The sequence below is a fragment of the Hypomesus nipponensis genome, chromosome 16, assembly GCF_054491055.1.
Source record: "Hypomesus nipponensis isolate SF chromosome 16, ASM5449105v1, whole genome shotgun sequence".
Classification (NCBI taxonomy): Eukaryota; Metazoa; Chordata; class Actinopteri; order Osmeriformes; family Osmeridae; genus Hypomesus; species Hypomesus nipponensis.
This window is the reverse complement of record NC_140376.1, coordinates 4,969,336-4,989,070: the sequence shown is the minus strand read 5'-3', so window position 1 is coordinate 4,989,070 and position 19,735 is coordinate 4,969,336. Positions and strand designations below refer to the sequence as shown.

At 43.7% G+C, this 19,735-nt stretch overlaps 2 protein-coding genes across 5 annotated transcripts; one reads left to right on the top strand and one right to left on the bottom strand.

Moving 5' to 3' along the window:
- The first annotated feature begins 196 nt into the window (after positions 1 to 196).
- Positions 197 to 10,096, top strand: dpp9 (dipeptidyl-peptidase 9). 4 transcript variants are annotated; one of them, XR_014731480.1, is made up of 22 exons: positions 197 to 363; positions 1,719 to 1,809; positions 2,069 to 2,307; positions 2,481 to 2,593; positions 3,020 to 3,193; positions 3,613 to 3,784; positions 3,950 to 4,060; positions 4,241 to 4,369; positions 4,514 to 4,575; positions 4,715 to 4,815; positions 5,351 to 5,528; positions 6,112 to 6,271; positions 6,561 to 6,640; positions 6,870 to 7,022; positions 7,446 to 7,581; positions 7,752 to 7,897; positions 8,029 to 8,175; positions 8,311 to 8,463; positions 8,780 to 8,922; positions 9,065 to 9,176; positions 9,356 to 9,774; positions 9,892 to 10,096. XR_014731480.1 is itself a non-coding variant. In XM_084675936.1 (21 exons), exons 2-21 carry the CDS (start codon positions 1,754 to 1,756, stop codon positions 9,446 to 9,448), a joined length of 2,655 nt encoding a protein of 884 aa, XP_084532062.1. In that variant the 5' UTR covers positions 197 to 363; positions 1,719 to 1,753; the 3' UTR covers positions 9,449 to 10,096. The 4 variants fall into 4 exon arrangements, 3 of the variants coding, with proteins under 3 accessions (XP_084532062.1, XP_084532061.1, XP_084532063.1); XM_084675936.1 differs by having other exon boundaries at positions 3,616 to 3,784; positions 9,356 to 10,096; XM_084675935.1 differs by having other exon boundaries at positions 9,356 to 10,096.
- An 841-nt stretch (positions 10,097 to 10,937) lies between these two features.
- LOC146254471 (angiopoietin-related protein 4-like) lies at positions 10,938 to 14,186 on the bottom strand. Its single transcript, XM_084675938.1, has 7 exons — positions 13,603 to 14,186; positions 13,367 to 13,477; positions 13,153 to 13,240; positions 12,388 to 12,501; positions 12,131 to 12,226; positions 11,758 to 12,030; positions 10,938 to 11,635 (listed from the first exon to the last, which is right to left on the bottom strand). The coding sequence occupies exons 1-7, from the start codon at positions 14,089 to 14,091 to the stop codon at positions 11,460 to 11,462; spliced, it is 1,347 nt and encodes a 448-aa protein (XP_084532064.1). The 5' UTR covers positions 14,092 to 14,186; the 3' UTR covers positions 10,938 to 11,459.
- Positions 14,187 to 19,735: the final 5,549 nt, after the last annotated feature.

Genomic DNA, 19,735 nt, shown 5'->3' with positions numbered 1-19,735 from the left:
TTCAACATGGCATTATTTTACCTTGACCATCTTTTATTATTTTGTTCATGTTTTCTTTTTAACTGGATAATTATATTCCTATAATTATGGGGGTAATACCGTTTATTTCAGACGTTTCCAAGACAAAAAATACAGTTGGTCTTGTGTCCTTTATTCTGAAAACATTTGAAAGAAATCAACCGGAAATGGGATTCCTCATTGAGGCTGGCTTCACTCTGCTTTGTCAAGCTAACTACAATTAGAAATCTTTGTTACAGGCAAAGATTGGCAGTCGTTATGATCGGTTACCGAAGATTTTGACAAATTTAGAAAACGGGTTGGATATTAGTTCTATATCTGAATACAAAATATAGGGCTGAACCTGTAAGTACAAAAGCTGTTTATGTGCCCTGCTAACGCTAGCTGTTTGCGTTAACTAAACCAGCTACAGTACAGTGTAGGTATCTCTCTTAGCTCGCCACTACTAGCTACCTAGAGCTAGCTAAATTACAGTAGCTAGTCTGGCTATCTAGACCATCTGACTGGTGGTGGTTATAATAATGTTAGTAACTTACCATTATACTAGAGTTCAAAAAGCAAACGTAAGCTAAATTACCATCTTGGCTAGCTCGTTCAGTGCATGTTGACTGATTGAATTGCGGTGTTTTTTGCCCAGCCGGGTTGACATGACTCGGGGGCTACCTGTTTCAAGATTCTTGTTAGCTAGCTACTAGTCTAGCTAGCTCCGAGTGTGTTGTCATGCTAGCTTAGTGTCGTTAGCTAGCTAGTACTGGGCTTTCTCTTCTTAGGTTTCTCAGTGTCGAGGAAATAGATTAGCTTGTAACATTAGCTTCCTAGTAACAGCAAGCTCCAGGAACCAATTCGCCCATTTATTACAAGTGGAGAAGTAGGGCATAGTTCCTCTATTGAGTTTGAAGCTACAGTATCCAACCCGAGTTAGCCGCACTGAATGAAAGCTGTGCTCTGAATAGTTTGACAACTTTGACAAGCTCTTTTTAATTGTTAGCGAGCAAATGCATATTTTTTTAGGCGTTCTATTCTTCCTTTACACATTTAGTATCAGTCATTTAATGAGCTTTTTTCACTCTAATGCAATGATTTAGCTCTGTTTCCTTTTGTTAAGCAGGTGTAGGCTACATAACTTGCTGTGTAAATTTAGTAACAACATAGAAGGAGCTTGATTTTGACATGTATGAGTGGCCTAGCTGTTTGGCCATTTCGTCATTCGTGCATGTTTGAATTTAACATAGTTTTCGGTGATTTACTTAACTAAATAACAACATAAGCACTTCAATCGGGGCTACTGTAAGTAGCTTAACCCATAAAATGTAGAGTAACAGCATAACATTCCCCATACTCATAACATATATGCGTTAAAATATTTAGCAGGGAGATGTATCTGAGTCACAGACAGCCACAGAGAAGGAGCAAGAGAAAGTTTGTCTAAATAGTTGAATGCTGTGCCTCAATGAAGCAGCCGAGAGGGGAATATCCTAAAGATGCCTATTTCTTCGGTATAGCAACAGTTGCTGGAATACAATTACAAGGAGCTGTCTTTGTTTATCTGGTTCCACTACCAGTGTGGCTTATAATTCAATATTTTTTGCCAGACTGGTTTTCTATCAGTTCACTAGGGGTGTTGCGTGAGGTAAGACTTTGTTGAAGCACCTTGCAATTTCGGTTGTCAAATAATTGTATATATAATTTTGTTCCCTTAGGTTATCAAATCTGGTTCAGGCTTGTTGGGTGGTTGATGCATAGAGTAAAGAGGGTGAAACTTGAAGACGAAACTCAAGGTAGTTGTAAAAGGTATGAAATAGATTTGCTTTGCCTGTATTTTATTCAGTAAACGGCACTGGAAATTCAGTTATCCCTTAATATACACTGTTGTCGGCTATTTAAATAAATCATCTTATTATTTGTTGTATACACATTATAACAGTATTATCTTATTATTCAGGAAGACTAGATAATGTTCCTCTGGTGTTTTGATCTTTAGGAATGCTGTAATAAACTGTTTTTTGGGGTCTGGTTATTTCTGTGAGCTCACCAGTCTACCTGTGCACAGTTACTCAGCTGTTGGGATGACTGCAGTGGACGAGCTCTCTGACAGCACAGAAGTGGTGGAGATGGAGGACGTTCCCTCGCAGTTCTTCGTGGAGAAGCACACCTGGGACGGCCTGAGGAGCATCATCCACACCAGTCGCAAGTACTCAGGGATGGTCATCAACAAGGCCCCGCACGACTTCCAGTTTGTGCAGAAGCATGACGAGTCGAGTCCCCACTCCCATCGGCTGTACTACCTCGGTGAGTCCACACCTCCATCTTGGAATTCAACACCTAGTCGAACGCCATGTAAAACGTACTTGCAGTTTCTCGTGTGGCATTTTCTTCCCCCATTGTCGGCGGATGATTTTGAAAGATCAACCATTCCCATGTCATGGTTTACGTCTACCGCTTTATGTTTCCCATCCATGCAGGAATGCCCTATGGAAGTAGGGAAAACTCATTACTTTACTCTGAGATCCCTAAGAAGATTCGCAAAGAGGCCCTGTTAGTGTTGTCGTGGAAACAGATGCTAGATCACTTTCAGGTGAGCCCCCTCCTACCCTTTATGTCCCCCCCCCCCCCCCCTTTTTGTCAGTGCAGTCAACTCCCCCTGGGAAACCTCTTCACACATGCACCAAGGGCTCTCTCTTCTGACACCACGTTCACCGGAAGGCGTTAGAGGTCGAGCTTTCAGTCCGTCTTTGCTCTGATTAGAACGCTCATACTATCGACGTGGCAACCTGCTGCTAATGTGCTCATCTACACGGCTCGTGGGCTTTGTCTGCCTGGTCATTGCACACCACGTCATTTTCTATGGGAAGGATGTATTGCAAGAGTATTCCCGTGGAGCCCACGTCTAACTATCCCCCTCTCCTCTCTCTTTTTCCCCTCTCTTTCTCCCTCTCTCTCCCCCCTGTCTCTTTCTTTCGCTGTCTTCCCCCCTCTCCTGCTCTCCCCTGGCGTACCTCAGGCCACCCCTTACCATGGTGTGTACTCCCGGGAGGAGGAGCTGCTCAGGGAGAGGAAGCGACTGGGCGTGTTTGGCATCACATCATATGACTACCACGCCGAGAGCGGCCTCTTCCTTTTCCAAGCCAGCAACAGTCTCTTCTACTGCCGCGATGGGGGAAATAATGGCTTCATTGTGAGTAACAGACAGGAAAACCGTCTCTGGCCCTTCCTGTCAAGGTTATGGCACATTGTGTTGTCCTGGGCTCACTATTGCTATGGTTATGCAGGAGTAAACCCAAGCAAATCTCCTGGTTTGTTGCCAGTACCTAAATCTTCCTACTTGAGCGTAAAACTGTAATGCTAAGGACACAGCTCATAGCCTGTTGTTTGATCTGGCCCCACCTAAGCCTTTTCAGGACATTTGTGATATGTGCACATACACAAATTGCCTGTCAGTCATCTGAGATAGTATTGCAATTGACCTTTGTCTGACAACTATTGGCACACTGCTACTTTTGTTTGGACTTTTATAGTGTACTGTAAAACAGTCATGCATGCTTAGGTTCTCAGACCACAGTTTAGGGTCCTCATCCCTGAAAGTGTGATTTTTAGCAGGCGTCCCCCATGAAGCCTGTAGAGATTAAGACACAATGCTCAGGCACGCGAATGGACCCCAAGATCTCCCCAGGGGACCCAAGCTTCATGGCTTTCATCAACAACAATGACCTGTGGGTGGCCAGCATTGAGACCGGAGAGGAAAAGAGACTCACATACTGCCACAAAGGTGGGTGTTGACTGGAACTAAAGGGCTCCGATCAGATTTCTTGCCAGCCTATAAACTCTCGCCACCATTTAGGTCCTCCTGCTTTAACAACCTGAATTAAGATGAAAACACTCAATGACCAATTCTTTTTCAACCTCAGTCATTTTACTGTGTTCCTGTGTTCAGGGCTAAATAACGTGAAGGAGGACCCCAGGTCTGCGGGCGTAGCCACGTTTGTGATCCAGGAGGAGTTTGATCGCTTCACAGGCTACTGGTGGTCCCCGGCTGCTCCTGAAGGTGTGTGTGTGGGGGGGGGGGTGAGAGGGATTACACAGGCTGACAATGGGCATCATCAATACCCGTGTGAATACATACACCCCTCTGATCAGATGGAACATGCATTGGGAAGGTGTCATTAGTTTGAGTATGTCTATGATATGAACATAGTGGTTTGCCTCTCTCTCCTCTCTCTCTCAGATTCAGATGGAGGGAAGACCCTTCAGTTATTGTATGAGGAGGTGGATGAGTCAGAAGTGGAGGTCATCCACGTCCCATCCCCCGCTCTGGAGGAGCGTAAGACGGACGTGTACAGATACCCTCGCACAGGTTAGCTTCCTGCCCATGAAGGCCCTTTCACGTTGACCTTTTTGTCATGACTGTGCTCACGTGGCTGACAGACTTCACAAGTGGACTTGCGGTTGTGTCCAAACACCTGAGGCAATGGAATACTGACGTTACTCATGTTTTCAGGGAGCAAGAACCCTCAAATTACTCTCAAACTGGCAGAAATTCGAACAGACCACCTCGGCAGAGTGAGTATAGTTATTTTTGTCGTCTTTTTATATAGACGAACACATTATAATGGTCTCCACATAGCGAATGCAACATTTGAACTCTCTCTCTGTGTTGGGCAATGCATACTTATATATCTTCCTCTGGTTTACCGCTCAGATTGTGAGCACACAAGACAAAGAGCTGGTTCTCCCATTCGCCACCTTGTTTCCCGGAGTAGAGTACATTGCCCGAGCTGGCTGGACAAAAGACGGCAAATAGTAAGTTGGTATTTCTATGGGGGACATTCTGCCATGTAAGAAAACACACTCATATATAAGCACTCATTCACAGCATTGCATTAAGCAAAGCAGGTCTTGTCCAGCACTAAACCCGACTTTCGGTCAACGGGTGTTTTTGGTAAGCATATGAAATCCTAATGGAATCTAAAACTCATTACTTGAGGTTTCATCTCACACCAACCCGCAATCTGGTCTGTTCTCACTATTGTGCTACGGCTGTTAATAAATGGCCAACTACCCACTCCTAGGGTACAGCAGTTGTCCTGAAATCTCTGCCAAGTCAAATGTTTCTACAGCCAGACACCCATCACCAATACAGCCATCTCGTTCCACGAGACCTACCTCCCTTGCCTCAGACAGAACTTTGGAACTGCAGAAAAACGTTAATATTTACCCCCAACTCAACTGGATCCAGTTTTGGGGGGGTTGGAGCAGCCTGAATTGGTGAAAGTCTCCCCAAAACCCACCATAAATGTGTTATGTACTCAGCCTGCCCTTCTCCCGTGCTCCTTAGTGCATGGGCCGTGTTGCTGGACAGGACCCAGCAGCGCCTCCAGCTGGTCCTGCTCCCCCCGGCCCTCTTCGTCCCTGTAGCAGAGGACCCCGCCCAGCGAGAGGAGAGCGTGGAGGCGGTGCCCGAGGGGGTCCACCCCTTCATCATCTACGAGGAGACCACGGACATCTGGATCAACGTGAGTAGCCCAGGGCCAACTCGGCTTCGGCTATCCCAGGTTATGCTGCTGCTGGAAAAAAACAGGTCGTTGCTACTTTGTTTATGGGTGTAGCTCATTGGTAGAGCATTTGACTGCAGGTCTAGAGGTCACAGGCTCAATTCTGCCTTTGCACATTGCTTTGCATAATAGCATCTGCCACAGTGAATACCTCATTCACATACGATCAAAAGTAGCTGCTTCCTGTTGTCCAGTATATCATTCCTACTTCCCACACTTGGTTTCGAGGAAATGGTGTCAATGGTCGTGTTTATTTACATTTAGCAGACGCTCTTAGCCAGAGCGACTTCACAATAAGTACAGGGACATTCCCTCGAGGCAAGTAGGGTGAAGTGCCTTGCCCAAGGACACAACGTCATTTGGCACGTCCGGGAATCGATTTGGCAACCTTCTGATTATTAGCCCGATTCCCTAACCGCTCAGCCACCTGACTCCCTGACTTCTGATGGCTTTCTGTAAAGATTTAGCTTTTTTCTTTCCCTCTCCCATGAATTCTCCTCGGAAAGTCGACCATTCTTTTGATGATGTTCTGTCTCACCCTCAGGTCCACGACATCTTCTATCCGTTCATCCAAACCAATGACGACGAGATCACCTTCCTGTGGGTGAACGAGTCCAAAACAGGCTTTTGCCACCTGTACAAGGTGACCTCCCTGTTACAGCAAGGCTGCTACCAGTGGGCCCGAGACTACACTCACTCCGAAGGTACACCTTCGTCTTCCGACCCCGGACTGGCTTTCACAAGTTGTCTTTTGTAATTGTAGAGAATTCAAATTTGAGTTTGTTTTCAAGGGCTTGTTGTTTACATTTAGTCATTTAGCAGACACTCTTATCCACAGCGACTTACAGTAAGTACAGGGACATTCCCTCGAGGCAAGTAGGGTGAAGTGCCTTGCCAAAGGACACAACGTCAAATGCCTCGGCCAGGAATTGAACCGGCAACCTTCTGATTAATAGCCCGATTCCCCCATCTGACTCCCCTTGTTCCCTCCAGATGATTTTAAGTGCCCGATCAAGGAGGAGGTGACACTGAGCAGTGGGGAGTGGGAGGTGTTGGCCAGGCATGGCTCTAAGGTGAGACTCCAGAGGGGATCTCTAATCCTTCATAGCAGCTGGGTTCACAGCGTTCTGTTTCAACCCAACCTCGGTGCTATAGTAGCTCATTCACCAGCCTTTTTGGCAACGACAACTGTCACTGTCCATGACTGTCCTGTACCCTAACAACAGATTGTCCTTTGTCTCCTGTAAAACGGTTTGTTCTGTAATCATATCCTCCTCCTGTCATCCCCCCCCCTTCATTTAGATCTGGGTGAACGAGGCCACTAAGCTTGTGTACTTCCAAGGCACCAAGGACACTCCCCTGGAGCACCACCTGTACGTCGTGAGCTATGACTCTCCGGGAGACATCATCAGGTTGACCAAGCCTGGCTTCTCTCACAGCTGTTCCATCAGCCAGGTACTGGAGGATGGGACCCCTGTACCTGACACTCATCATCAGGGTTTCACTGACATTGAACATTTCAGATTTGGCCCGCAGCCTGCCCCTTATCGCTCAGCCAAAGCATAGTGCTGTTGTTTGGGTTGTTGAATGAAACATGACGAAGCTTTGCCAAGATTGGCTTAAGCTACTTTGGGCCCTTGGGAAAAACAGACAAAATAATGGTTACAATTAGATTGAACTGTGTTTTGAAAATGACACCTTATGCATGATGATTCTATTTTTGAACCTTGTTTAGGCATAGAAAGGTGTGATTATAGACCAAAAATTCTAAATCCACAAATGAAATTTCTGAATACATGTATATATTTTCGAGGTATACAAAATCATGAGGATTTGGTATAGCTCCCTGATTCTCTTCTCTTCCACCTGTCTGGGTAGAACTTTGACATGTTCGTCAGCCATTACAGCAACGTTAGCACGCCTCCGTGCGTCCATGTCTACAAGCTAACAGGCCCAGAGAGTGACCCCCTCCACAAAGAGCCAGAGTTCTGGGCTAGCATGATGGAGGCTACTGGTAAGGGAAGTTTAAAGGGAAATATCTCTTGTTTAAAATCTGTATATTTCCATGAACACATCTGTTAAAATGGTGACAAACACGACGCAGAGGAAAAATACAGGTGTACATTTTAACCAAACGGTCTAAAGATCCTTTTGATGATGTTGGCCATTTGTGTTGTTTTCAAGGATGCCCCACGGATTACGTGCCTCCCGAAATCTTCAACTTCCCTGGGAAGTCAGGGTTCCAGCTCTATGGCATGTTGTACAAACCCCACAACCTGGTCCCTGGCAGGAAGCATCCCACAATCCTCTTTGTGTACGGTGGCCCTCAGGTGACAACCTTCCTCTCATCTGATGCTTTGCTGTATTTGCAGGCCACATTTTGGCCTCATTTTGTAGTGTCGTTTGTTGATGGGATGGGATTTTCAAATAACTAGACATTGGATATTTGTTGTTATTTCAGGTGCAGCTGGTGAACAACTCCTATAAAGGAGTGAAGTACCTGCGCCTGAACACTCTTGCGTCTCTGGGTTACGCTGTGGTTGTTATTGATGGAAGGGGCTCCTGTCAAAGAGGGCTGAAGTTTGAAGGGGCGCTCAAAAACAAAATGGTAAAAACTGCAGTCCACTGTTTATTCTTGTCTAAACCAGCCTTAACCTTTTAACATTGAACACGAAATAGGATCATAGTATTGTGAAAAGATTGTGATCACCTACCAGTTCATTTTCACATGGCTTTTGTTCAGGGCCAGGTAGAGATTGAGGACCAGGTGGAGGGGCTGCAGTACGTGGCTGACAAGTACAAGTTTGTGGACCTGAGTCGCGTGGCCATCCATGGCTGGTCCTATGGAGGATTCCTCTCCCTCATGGGTCTCATCCACCGGCCCAACATCTTCAAGGTACGTCGAGCCAGACTCCTGCAGCACTTCAGTTCAACAGAAAGCAGTCATCTCTCCCCGCCTGTCTCCAACTTGTCACATAAGACTACATTTAACATTTTATTTTCGGGGGGTTAATAGATGCTTTTAGTTTGACCGACAAACAAATGGTTAATAAAAATACACCACTCAGCAATCCACACAACTGCCTACATTTGTGGGTGACAGTTCAGAGCCAGACGGTAATCCAGCCGCGACGTGGGTGGTAATGATTATTTTCAGCCGTCTTATCGAGAACAGTTTATTTGAGTCTTCCCGCCCCCCTCCCTGTGTCCAGGTGGCTGTAGCGGGGGCCCCAGTGACCGTGTGGATGGCCTACGACACAGGCTACACCGAGCGCTACATGGACGTACCCGAAAACAACCAGCAGGGCTACGAGGCCGGCTCGGTCGCCATGCACGTGGACAAGCTGCCCAACGAGTAAGACACCATGGGGGCTGATTCTGGCATTCATTTAGTACTTAACACGAGGTCAGGAGAAGAGGAGAGATAGAAGAATGGATCTGTGTGAAAATAAAGCTTAATGCTGATATTGATATCCCCCCCCCCCCCCTCGATATAGACCCAACAGGTTACTCATACTTCATGGATTTCTGGATGAGAACGTGCACTTTTTCCACACCAACTTCCTGGTGTCTCAGCTCATCAGGGCAGGGAAGCCATATCAGCTACAGGTAAGAAGCTGCGTAATGTTGTTTTCTCTCCAGATCAAATACCTCAATGTACCAATGACTCAAGAACAAACGTGCATCACACATGGACTTTGTATCTTCGATCTACAATTCCCACTTGCTGTAGTGGGATAAACAGATTCCCGTGCTCCCTAACTTTTGGGACCCCCGATCTTTTACAGATTTACCCCAACGAGAGACACAGCATCCGCTGCCCGGAGTCTGGAGAGCACTACGAGATCATGCTGCTACACTTCCTCCAGCAATACCTTTAATGAGGGCTGCGGTGTATTGGACAGAGCCTCTCCCCTTCCCCCTGCACCCTGGCCTAACCTATGTACCTATCTATATCTACCAGTCACCCTGTCTCCAATGACCCTACCCACCAACCCCCCCCCACTACCATTTTCAAAAGAGATTTTATAAAAACCGCTGACCACACCAATTTGCATCATGCCATGAGCCAAGAGACGACACTCACCAGTTGGGGAAAAACAGAGGAAGTTCGGCAAAGGGAGGATGGAAAAACCTGAAGCACTGAGCGTCTTGGAGCTTTTACCATCTTGGAGTGGTTCATAGTTTATTTTATGTGCCACGCCCTGTAAGTGATTTTTTTTGTTATTGTTGTTCTGTAACACGTTGATGTTGATCTTTAACTCTTTGTTGCCAAACGTGTCTTTCTTATTGTTTTTCTTTTTTTTTTCTTTTTTTCTGTCAGTGGCTTAAGACTGCACATGCTTAAAACTGCACATGGACGTAACACAAGTTTTCCCACACATATACACATATGCTCTTCCTCCAAACTTTCTCTTTGGTTTGTTGTTATTTTGGCTGTACTGTGTGACTTTCACAGTGGCATCTAATAAGAGAAGCCATGCATTGCAACTGGTATTTTAAGTGTGTATTAAATGAAAATATTTTTATGACTTCTTATTCTTTAATAATGAGTGTGGCAACTCATTGAAAGACTGCAGATCTCCTGAGATACCCTGCTCCAAGGCGTCAAGACTGCTTTGTGCCTGCTGCCGCAAAGGACCATGCTTTGAAATCTTTGCCTTGCACAGAGTGTAAGTCCATTGTTACCCTTTTTGAAGGGATTATGTAATATTATAACGGGTATAACTTGCACGAAGATTTAACTTTGACACCCTAAAAACCAATGCTTGGCAATCTCACGTGCCTTGTAAGGATATAAGCATAATCATGCAAAATCAATGGCAACCGTTAAAAATCAATCAGGGAACTGATGTTTGAGGTGGACCGTGAAAGGTGGCAACATTTCGAAAGAATCTGCAAGATAAAAATGCTTGTAACTGTATGTGGGTAGGTCAATGCACTCAGTGTGTTGGAGAAATAAACAGAACATCGAATGAAAGTCCTTCAACTCAACATCAAAGTGATTCATTTTGTCAAAGCGTTTAATGGGGCCTTAGGATGCTGTTGCAGCTGCTCTGATGCAAGTTTCCCCTTCGACATCTGCTCAGATGATTGTCCTTCACCCCCAGCAGGTGGGGATAGAGTTGTAATTCACATGGAGTGGATCGTTCACGGTCCACAGATCCAAAGAAGCCTATTTAGCAGTGTCCTTTTTTGGGTGGGGACAGATGTTGGGTTTACACTGGCATTTAAACTATGGTGTGGCCACTTATTACATATCCTCAGAACAGTATAAGAAATGAACACTTCTAGCTATTGATTCTCAGATTATCTGTTCATTTATGTTCATTAAGTTGGTTTATGACAAAGGTGACAGAGATCAATGCATATATTTTGGGAGACTTTAATTCATTGAAACAATCAATTGAAATGTTAATTCTCATGTCTACTTTTTGAACATTGGACAAGTTTAGTTTGCTGTACAATCACTACAAAATTAACTTTAACATTTGAATAGAAAAAATAAAATAGAACATAGCCTTAAGACATTAGAAATTTAAGTATAAAGTGCTTTCTCTTACAAAGGGAATACTGTTATTTACAAAACAATCAATATGACTGACATGGAGACCACTGAGACAGTGGATTATAATGATCCACTAATGGTGAGGCTAAATGGCAAATGTGCATATTACAAAGTGCTAAATGATTCCAACTTCAGAAAAAGAAACAAAAGAAATCTTTGTCATTTTTATACATTGAGAAGTTTTTTTGTCTTTCTGGATGGTTCTGTGTACCCTTTAATCAGCTGTGTGTGCAAAAGTCAGTAGTCTTCAGTTGTTGAGTACGATGGAGTGAGAAACCGGTGTAAAAACATGGCTCACTGTTGTGAAAGTGAAACCAATGCATTTAGGACTTGTTTGAAGCTGGGGCAATCTTCATGAGAACGGTCTTCAAATGACGGTGATGTGATGTCATTGTGTTCCAGAAGGCCAGCTGCCTCCTTGTCTGTTGTTTCTGAACGTTCTTCTTAGGGAACTTGCCGTTCAGGTTGGCATTGCCACAATCACTGAACCACCAACCACCTGTAATATTGTAAAGTGAAGAAAAAAAAACTCTTTAGAAACAGCATCTTTGATCGCGGAATTTCACAGCTTCACGACAGTTGAAGACTTGGCGAGCACACGCGAAAGAATAATGGTCTCACCTGAGAGGTGCTGGGCACAGTTGAGGTCAGCTCTCTGGTCGTTGTCTCGGTCAGAAGTGGAAAACGGCAGACCAGAAGACCCTGTGTTCATAGTGCCCTCCTGGTTCCTCCTGGAGCCCAGGTGCAGGGCGTAGTTATTCTCTTCTCCGTCCAGGTGAAACGGATACTGAACGGGTTGCACCTCTCCTCTCAAATCAGACACCTCCACCACAAGTGTATTCTCGCCTTGGTTCGACAGAGAGTAAATGTTCTCCAGTCCAAGCCAGAATTCACCTGAAATATTTAAATTCCAGATTAGTTACATTCAATCACATGAGCATACACGTGAATAAAGTTAGGATTTGGGGTTTATTTGAGCTGAATATGGACATACCTGTCAAGCTGCCAAAGCCTTTCTGATAAGCCTCCCATAACTGGTTGAAGTTCTGTGACCCATCCAATCGTTTCTGGATAACTGTCCATCCACCTTCTGGAAGCAGGAGAAAGAGAGAGCAGAGAGTGAGAAATCTTTCTCGACGTTTTCAACCCCTAAGACTAGACTTCACAACCTATTGTAAATTGTGTTGGTAAAGTTGTAAAAAACAACCGTGCTGTTAAGAGTAATTGAAGAGAATGGTTTTTTTTTCTTACCGGATGTCATTTCACAGAGGACATCAAAGGGCAGTGAGTTGTGAGGCTGGATAGTGTACACGCCACTGCTTCTCTGCCCTTGTAGAAACAGCTCATGGCAATCTTTGGCAAAACCTGAAGATACAACAAACAGAACAGACGTTTTAATTTGCCACTCGATGAAATAGATGATCTGGTCATTTATACAATGCTTTGAAACCAAGTACAACTTTACTGATTTACAACTGTAAAGGTGAATGTGTATCATCAATGATGATCTTGTCATGTCAAACTCTTATCCATTAACTGTTCAAAATTTCGTTCTGATCTGAGTTAGACTTTGGACAGGATCTTCTGCCAACAGAGAAATTGGTCTAAAGTACAATTTTTTATATCACCAGGATCAATGTGTGACCGCAGGTCTACATTGTGACATACTTGGAATGCGTGTAAATGAATACATGTCTGTACTTGCTTATGTGCAAAATGTCTTGCACAATGAAAGTGTAGAGTCTACATCTATACACTTGCTGGATAACCATTAACAAGATTACATTTTTAAAATGTGGTTGGCTAAAGATATTCTTTTCAGCCAGAGAGCTAGAAGTGTGGATGGTTTTTTTCAGGTTGTTCTCCCACACAGCATATGTATCAGTTTACTGCTCTAGGGAAGAAATTGGGAGTCGTTTGCAAGGCTTCTGAGAAACTAGGGGAAAGGTTATATGCTTTGAGAGGTAGTTGGTATGTATGGGTGTGTATGGGGCATGTTTCATGAAAGTATCTTACCTGTTTGAGAATTTCTTTGTTCTGTGCTTTTCCGTGCTGTCTCTTCGTCCCTGCGTCTAACAAGGGACTTGAATTTCTTGTGCATGACCTGGGGAACATAATCAAACAAAACATGTCAAGAACAGCATTTGCGTGTCTCATTTATTGACTTATTTGAACCCACAATCTCCCCCTTTTAAAAAAAAGACCAATGTCACTGTTTTCAAGTACATACCTTGCCTCGGAGTGCATGCAGATGGGTGTTCTGTTTCTCCAGCTTGTCTTGCTGTTGTCGTATTTTCTCCACTAGGTCATCAATCCGTGTGTTCTGTGCTTCCAATATTCTCTAAAAATAACAGTGAAACAAGTTAGCCATTGATCTACAGTTGCATGATGTCAAACTCTGTCTTTCCACTGCTAGGATTGCATGTCTAATATTACTATTAGACAAACTGGTGTAGTCTGTCTCACCTGGATGAAGCTGACATCGCCGTGGTTACTGTTGTTGCCGTCTTTCAGGGCTCCCAGTGTTCCGTCCACCTTCTCCTCCAGCCTCTCCATCCTGGCATTAATGTCCCGTCGCTCAGCCCTCAGCTCCTCCACCTTCACCCTCATTTCAGAGGAGACGTTCTGGACCTGACTCTCCCTGTCCTCCATCTCCCGGGCTTCCTTCGCTAACTCCTCCCCCCGGGCCAGGCTGTTTCTCGCCAGCTCAGCCACAGTGCTGTTGAAGGCTTTGAGCTTGCTGCTGATGTCTCTCATCTGGCTCTTGGTCTTCTCCACGTGTTCTTTGAGCCCATGGCCCAGCTGCAGGAGACCGTGGGCCACCACGTTGACGTCGTCCCAGGAGGCGTACAGCTCTCTGCTGCTGATCTCCGCTCTGTTCCTCTCCAAGGGCAAACTGATGGTCGCTTGAACCAGAATGCCAACGAGGAGCAGAAGTATCACTGGTGTCTGCATCTTTGGCTTTTAAATGATGTTCTCGTATGTGTTCTGGAATGTTTTGAGCTCGACGCCGGTCTTTTTCTAGTGTCTCGTTGGATCCGTGCTCAAGACCAGGAGTGTGAGGTTTATATATCCTGCTGTCTGCATAGAGCTTGCGGGTGGCTGTTCTCATTGGCTACTGGGTTGTGTGGGGAGGGGGGTGGTATGCATAATGTGATGCACTCCATTGATACAGGGGAGAATTTGTTGAGGGGTTGGAAGTTAATGTAAATGAGCTGTACTGTAAGAAAAAACTGAAATCTGAGAATAGTTACCTTTCACCTTCTTTCTCCCCTTACAGTTCATTGTTCAGTGCACAAGAAAAAACATATATTTTTTTAATGAAATTATTCACAAGGTATGTTTTGTCAGACTAATTTGTATGAATCTTGCAAAAAAATTGCATGATCATGATATAATTTGGGATTAAAGCATAGCATTAAAAGCGTAGCCAGACATTTTGTGGCTTGTTATTGTAGTCTATTTTAGCAAAGATGATAGTGAGTTACAGCTACATTATCAAACAAAGATATAATTTCATACATAATAATGAGCTGCTTAATTTAGACATTTGTAATTTACTTTTAAAGATTTCATAATTGTCCTTCCAGTGCTTAGTGTTTTAAAACAACATTGAAAAACATGTTTTTTTCCCACCTAAAGGCATCTGGTGGATCTTGCGTGGGGAGAAATGCAGTAAAACAGAGTTTCAGACGAGGTCGTTGTGAGAAGTAGGGGAAAGTTCATGCTCAGAATTGAACCATTACAGCCATTCTCCAAAACACGTGCTGAGAGTTCTAGACACACCCCAGGCACACAGGATTCAGTTTTCAGGCAAGACCAAACATTCAAGGGGCCTGTCTACATGTGTAGAGGTGTTTGGTGGTAGTTCCTTGAGAGAAACACAAGTAAGAATCATGGGTTTTACTGGCTGACTGACAGTTAAAGTGATCCCTTTTCAACCGAACCACATTTCACGGAACAATGGAGACACAGAATTACCCACAGTATGGGGCCCAGAACAGTTCCTGTAGAGAAGGGTTGTGCCTTAAGGACACGTAGGTTCAAGTAGTGCTCCTGTCCTGCACGTCTCCCCATTCTGCTGGAACATTCTAGGATTTCTCCACCAGCACACAGTATCTGCCGGTGGGAAATGTTTTATTGTGTCGGCAGGACATAGAGTTCTGTTTAGTAATCAGTTGTCTTGGATGGACGAGAGGATTCTTTTTGTTCTGGCCCAGGTATCATAGCATTTTCTTCCATCAAGCTCAAGTGATGTATTGTACACTCCAAGCTAACACTTAAGTTTAAATGTTACTGAACATTGTGTATAAAGGTTATCATTATTTTAATGTATTTTAATTTCACATTGCATTCATCGTTCTAATTCTAAACACATTCCTAAACACCAATGTATGGGAGTCAGATGGCTGAGCGGTTAGGCAATCTGGCTATTAATCAGAAGGTTGTCGGTTCGATTCCCGGAAGTGCAAAATGATGAATGTTCTTTGGCATGGCATTTCACCCTACTTGCCTTGGGGGGAATGTCCCCGTACTTACTCTAAGTCGCTCTGGATAAGAGCGTCTGCTAAATGTATGTACACTTTGCCTCTAACTTCAAAATAAGCTATAAAGCTAGTTATTTGTATTACGTTTTTGCTCATTTAATACAAACACATATAAAAACCATGTCAATCTTTATGAATAACTCTTTCTTTGTAGATTGTATGACTCGGTAGTCCTTTTATAGTAAACAGACTGAACAGACCCTTTGTTTTAACTCAGTTTTCACTCAGTTGCGGGTTAGTGTGTGAAAGGTGAAGATGAGATCACGTGCCAGGTCTCTTGCATCAGCCTTTGGGAAACAGGGGCCCCCCTTCACGACTGCTTCTGATCAGACACGCACAGCTGGGAACGAGACTCCTTCTTAGTTCCGAAGGGCAATCCAACCATAACACGCTTTGATGTTTCATGGCTACAACAACATACTTTTTGTTTATCGAGACAATGAATTGATCAAATACAACGAGAACATATTTCAGATAGAGCAGTTTATACATATGTTGATTTGAACATTTATATTTAATGTTATACCATGAATGGACCTTTATACAGTTTAATATACCGCACGGTGGACAATGATTAATTCATATTGGGAACAACAGATCAAGCATCATGTTGACTAAGTGTATTGTGATTTGTCGTGGACCCAGTGAACAGATGTTATTCACAACGTTACAACTGAAATTCCATTCACCTCTATCATGTTGACCCTTTACCCAGATTCCAGACGCAAAGCATTTGTAGTCTGGAACGTATGCATTTAGGCTGTTCCCTTCCTGATGGGAACTGACTCACTACAGCTCACAGTTGCCCTTTCACCTAAATAAAATATCCAGATTCAACCGCTTGTTTTTTAACAAAAGTGGTTGCCAATGTCTATCATAATTGTTCTCCCCCAATTTAAACAGTTATATAATGTGAAGCTATGTAACTTATGGTGTGTACAAAATGTTGGGGCATACATAAAGACACACCCAGTTGAAAACTACCAAAAACATAATAAGGATATTGTTAAGGACTGGAACTGATATCTCCTTTGATGGGTCCCACAATTATAGGTTTTCACAATGACGTAGTTGCATTTGGGGGCCTTTATTGTAGTAATGGGATAGTACGAGTCAGGTGGCTGAGCGGTTAGGGAGTCGGGCTAGTAATCTGAAGGTTGCCAGTTCGATTCCAGTTCGTTGTGTCCTTGGGCAAGGCACTTCACCCTACCTGCCTCGGGGGAATGTCCCTGTACTTACTGCAAGTCGCACTGGACAAGAGCGTCTGATAAATGACTAAAGGTAAATGTACGAACACCCAATTGCATGGCAATACAAAACAGCACACTGAATATGACACAATTGTAAAAAGTAATGAAAGGAGAAGAACATGACCTACATTTCTGTCACAAGTCTTGATATTACAAACGAGTACATGAAACATCAAGTACAAAGACAATTACTCATGGGACAGAGTGGCGATTATGACTGATTCCTACTCCATGTCAGTCTGGTGTTCGACCCTCACCCAGCCCTTTGGTCATGCTGCAATGGTTGGCTGTCACGTAGAAAGAAATGCAAATAGTGTTGTAGACTCTGATCTATTTCTGTCTATTTAACCTGGTAATTGAGTCACCTTTGTCCCATCCTTGCCTTCATCCTGCTGATCAGTCCAGACTGGCTATTTACTCATGAGAGGTTCAATGATTTGTCGGTTCTTCACTCTCTCTTTCACTGATTTAACGTCTGGTACGTCACGTCATGTGTGCACAAAACGGTTACTGATTTGCAGTTCACCTTTTACCTAAAAAAAAGAGATCACCCCAGCTCTTTCTGTTGCCGTGAAATGTGTTGGTTTAATCTTAAGGGAAGGCCAAATAATCTTTGGCAGGACAAACTCACCCAGTTGCACCCAATCGGCTTGAATTAAAATACTTTTTTTTAAGGATTTAAGCTTATAGTGCAAGACCTTGAATCCAATTGGCACACCTATAAAGGCTTCCTGTTTGCCCTAGGCCGTGACGGCCTGTGATATCCTTCAAGCCAGTAACCCATGACAACATGTTTTCTTGGACTTTGGTGTGTCCTCGTCTTATCATTCCTTCACTGAGATAATCACTTGTTGCTATTGGTGAGGTGTTTACGCCTTTAACATATGTTATAGCCAAAAGATGGAAATCTATTGATTATCAGTGATGATTGTCAGTTTGTAGATTTATCTTTTTAGTGAAGTCGTTATCAATTCACCATCCACACATGTTGATATAATAACTGAAGGTACACAAAGGTTGAACTAAACAACATCATAAACAGTACTATCGGTGCCTGCATCACTGTGATGCCCTCGTTGATAAATTTGTTACTGCCACAACAACAGTAAAATACTTTTTTGCTTTGTTGCTGTTTTGTTGTCTGAAAATCTGATTGGTCCAAGCTTGGTTGCAGACGATTCCACACAAGAAGAATTGCGCAACAGGACTATTATGCAGTAATTGCTGACGTTGGATTCATTAGAAGGAGTTAGGTGATTCTATGGCCGAACAGTACATTGCACACTCTTGGAAATGTTGAGTCACTCCATAGACAATGCCAACCCCTCCCCTAAACCAATCAGCTCCTCTCCAGATATAGTGGATCGCTTATGTCAGACCAACAATGTGTTTTTTTTTTTTACAAGAGTGGTTTTGAATAAACCAAAGTGGTGGTGAATAAAAATACACCATTCTTTGTTCATCAACTGTCTCCACTTGTTTCTTGTAATGTACATTTACATTTAGCAGACGCTCTTATCCAGAGCGACTTACAGTAAGTACAGGAACATTCCCCCCGAGGCAAGGGTGGGTCAAGGACACAACGTCATTTGGCACGGCCGGGAATCGAACCAGCGACTTTCTGATTACTAGCCTGATTCCCTAACCGCTCAGCCACCTGACTCCAATCAGAAGCTTCAATAATTTCACAAGATCCCTCACTCCTGAAGAACTCCCAGGCAAGAACAGACAATCCACCATGTGTATGTAGAGTTCGCTGAAGAGCCAACACTCTGACGTGACCCTGACATGATGTCTAACAAACAGTGTCTGACAGTAACCTCAGAGTCTGGTTCCTATATCCTGGTGTGACCATCTGGGCCGGAGGGTCAGCAACATGACCCCAGAGGGAAGCACTGAGCCCCTGGCCCTGCTCCCAGCATTATCCTCACCCCAGCACCCGAGTGGAGTGAGAGAGAGCGTGTTTGCCGTTGTGCACGCCAAACCATTCTCAAACAGAAAGATATACTGCATATGTGTTTTACACAACTGTACTGGCTGTTTTTGTGATAAATAAGACGTTTGTAGCATGTGTAATCAAAAAGCTATGGTTAATTAATAACAATCAACATCAAATTGCATGTAGGGCCATTAGATTAATGTACAACATAGTTCTTAGGAACCATGCATTTGTGTGCAACCAAATTCTGGGTGTTAACTAAGTTTATACTGTGTATCACTGAAGGGAAAACTATCAACTGCAATTTTGCAGCTGACCCAGAGAACTCTGAACAAGACTAAAGAAACATTTCCAAATGAGACGTGACCTATATCAAAATATTCAAATCCTCAACAGAGTATAAGACATCTGGTAAAATAGTTAGCTGTTATCTTTACACACATCTCAAGGGTCAAGAAGCAATGACCTAACACTTCCGAAGTCAGTCAACACAAGAGGGCATTCCCAAAAGGATTTGAATGCTCTTACTTTAATGTGCTTTCTACATTTTGGTTTTAACCTTACAGTAGTGGCTCTCCAGTTGACAGGCACACTATGTGCTTTCCTCCTATCTCCTCCAGGCTCTGTTTATATTTTCCAAATCAATTTGTCTCAGTAGGAGTATTATCTTTCTGCATTTCCTGGTATCTCCCTTCTTCCACTTTTAGCCTTTGCCTCGGTCTCGCATGTGCCAAAACTGCCCAAACATATTTTGGCACCTTTGGTCTATTTCCTCTGCAAAATCCTTGTTTGAAAATAGTGTCTAGACTCTGATAGGAATACGCACGCTGCTGACTCATAAACGTGTTACTATTTACAAGATC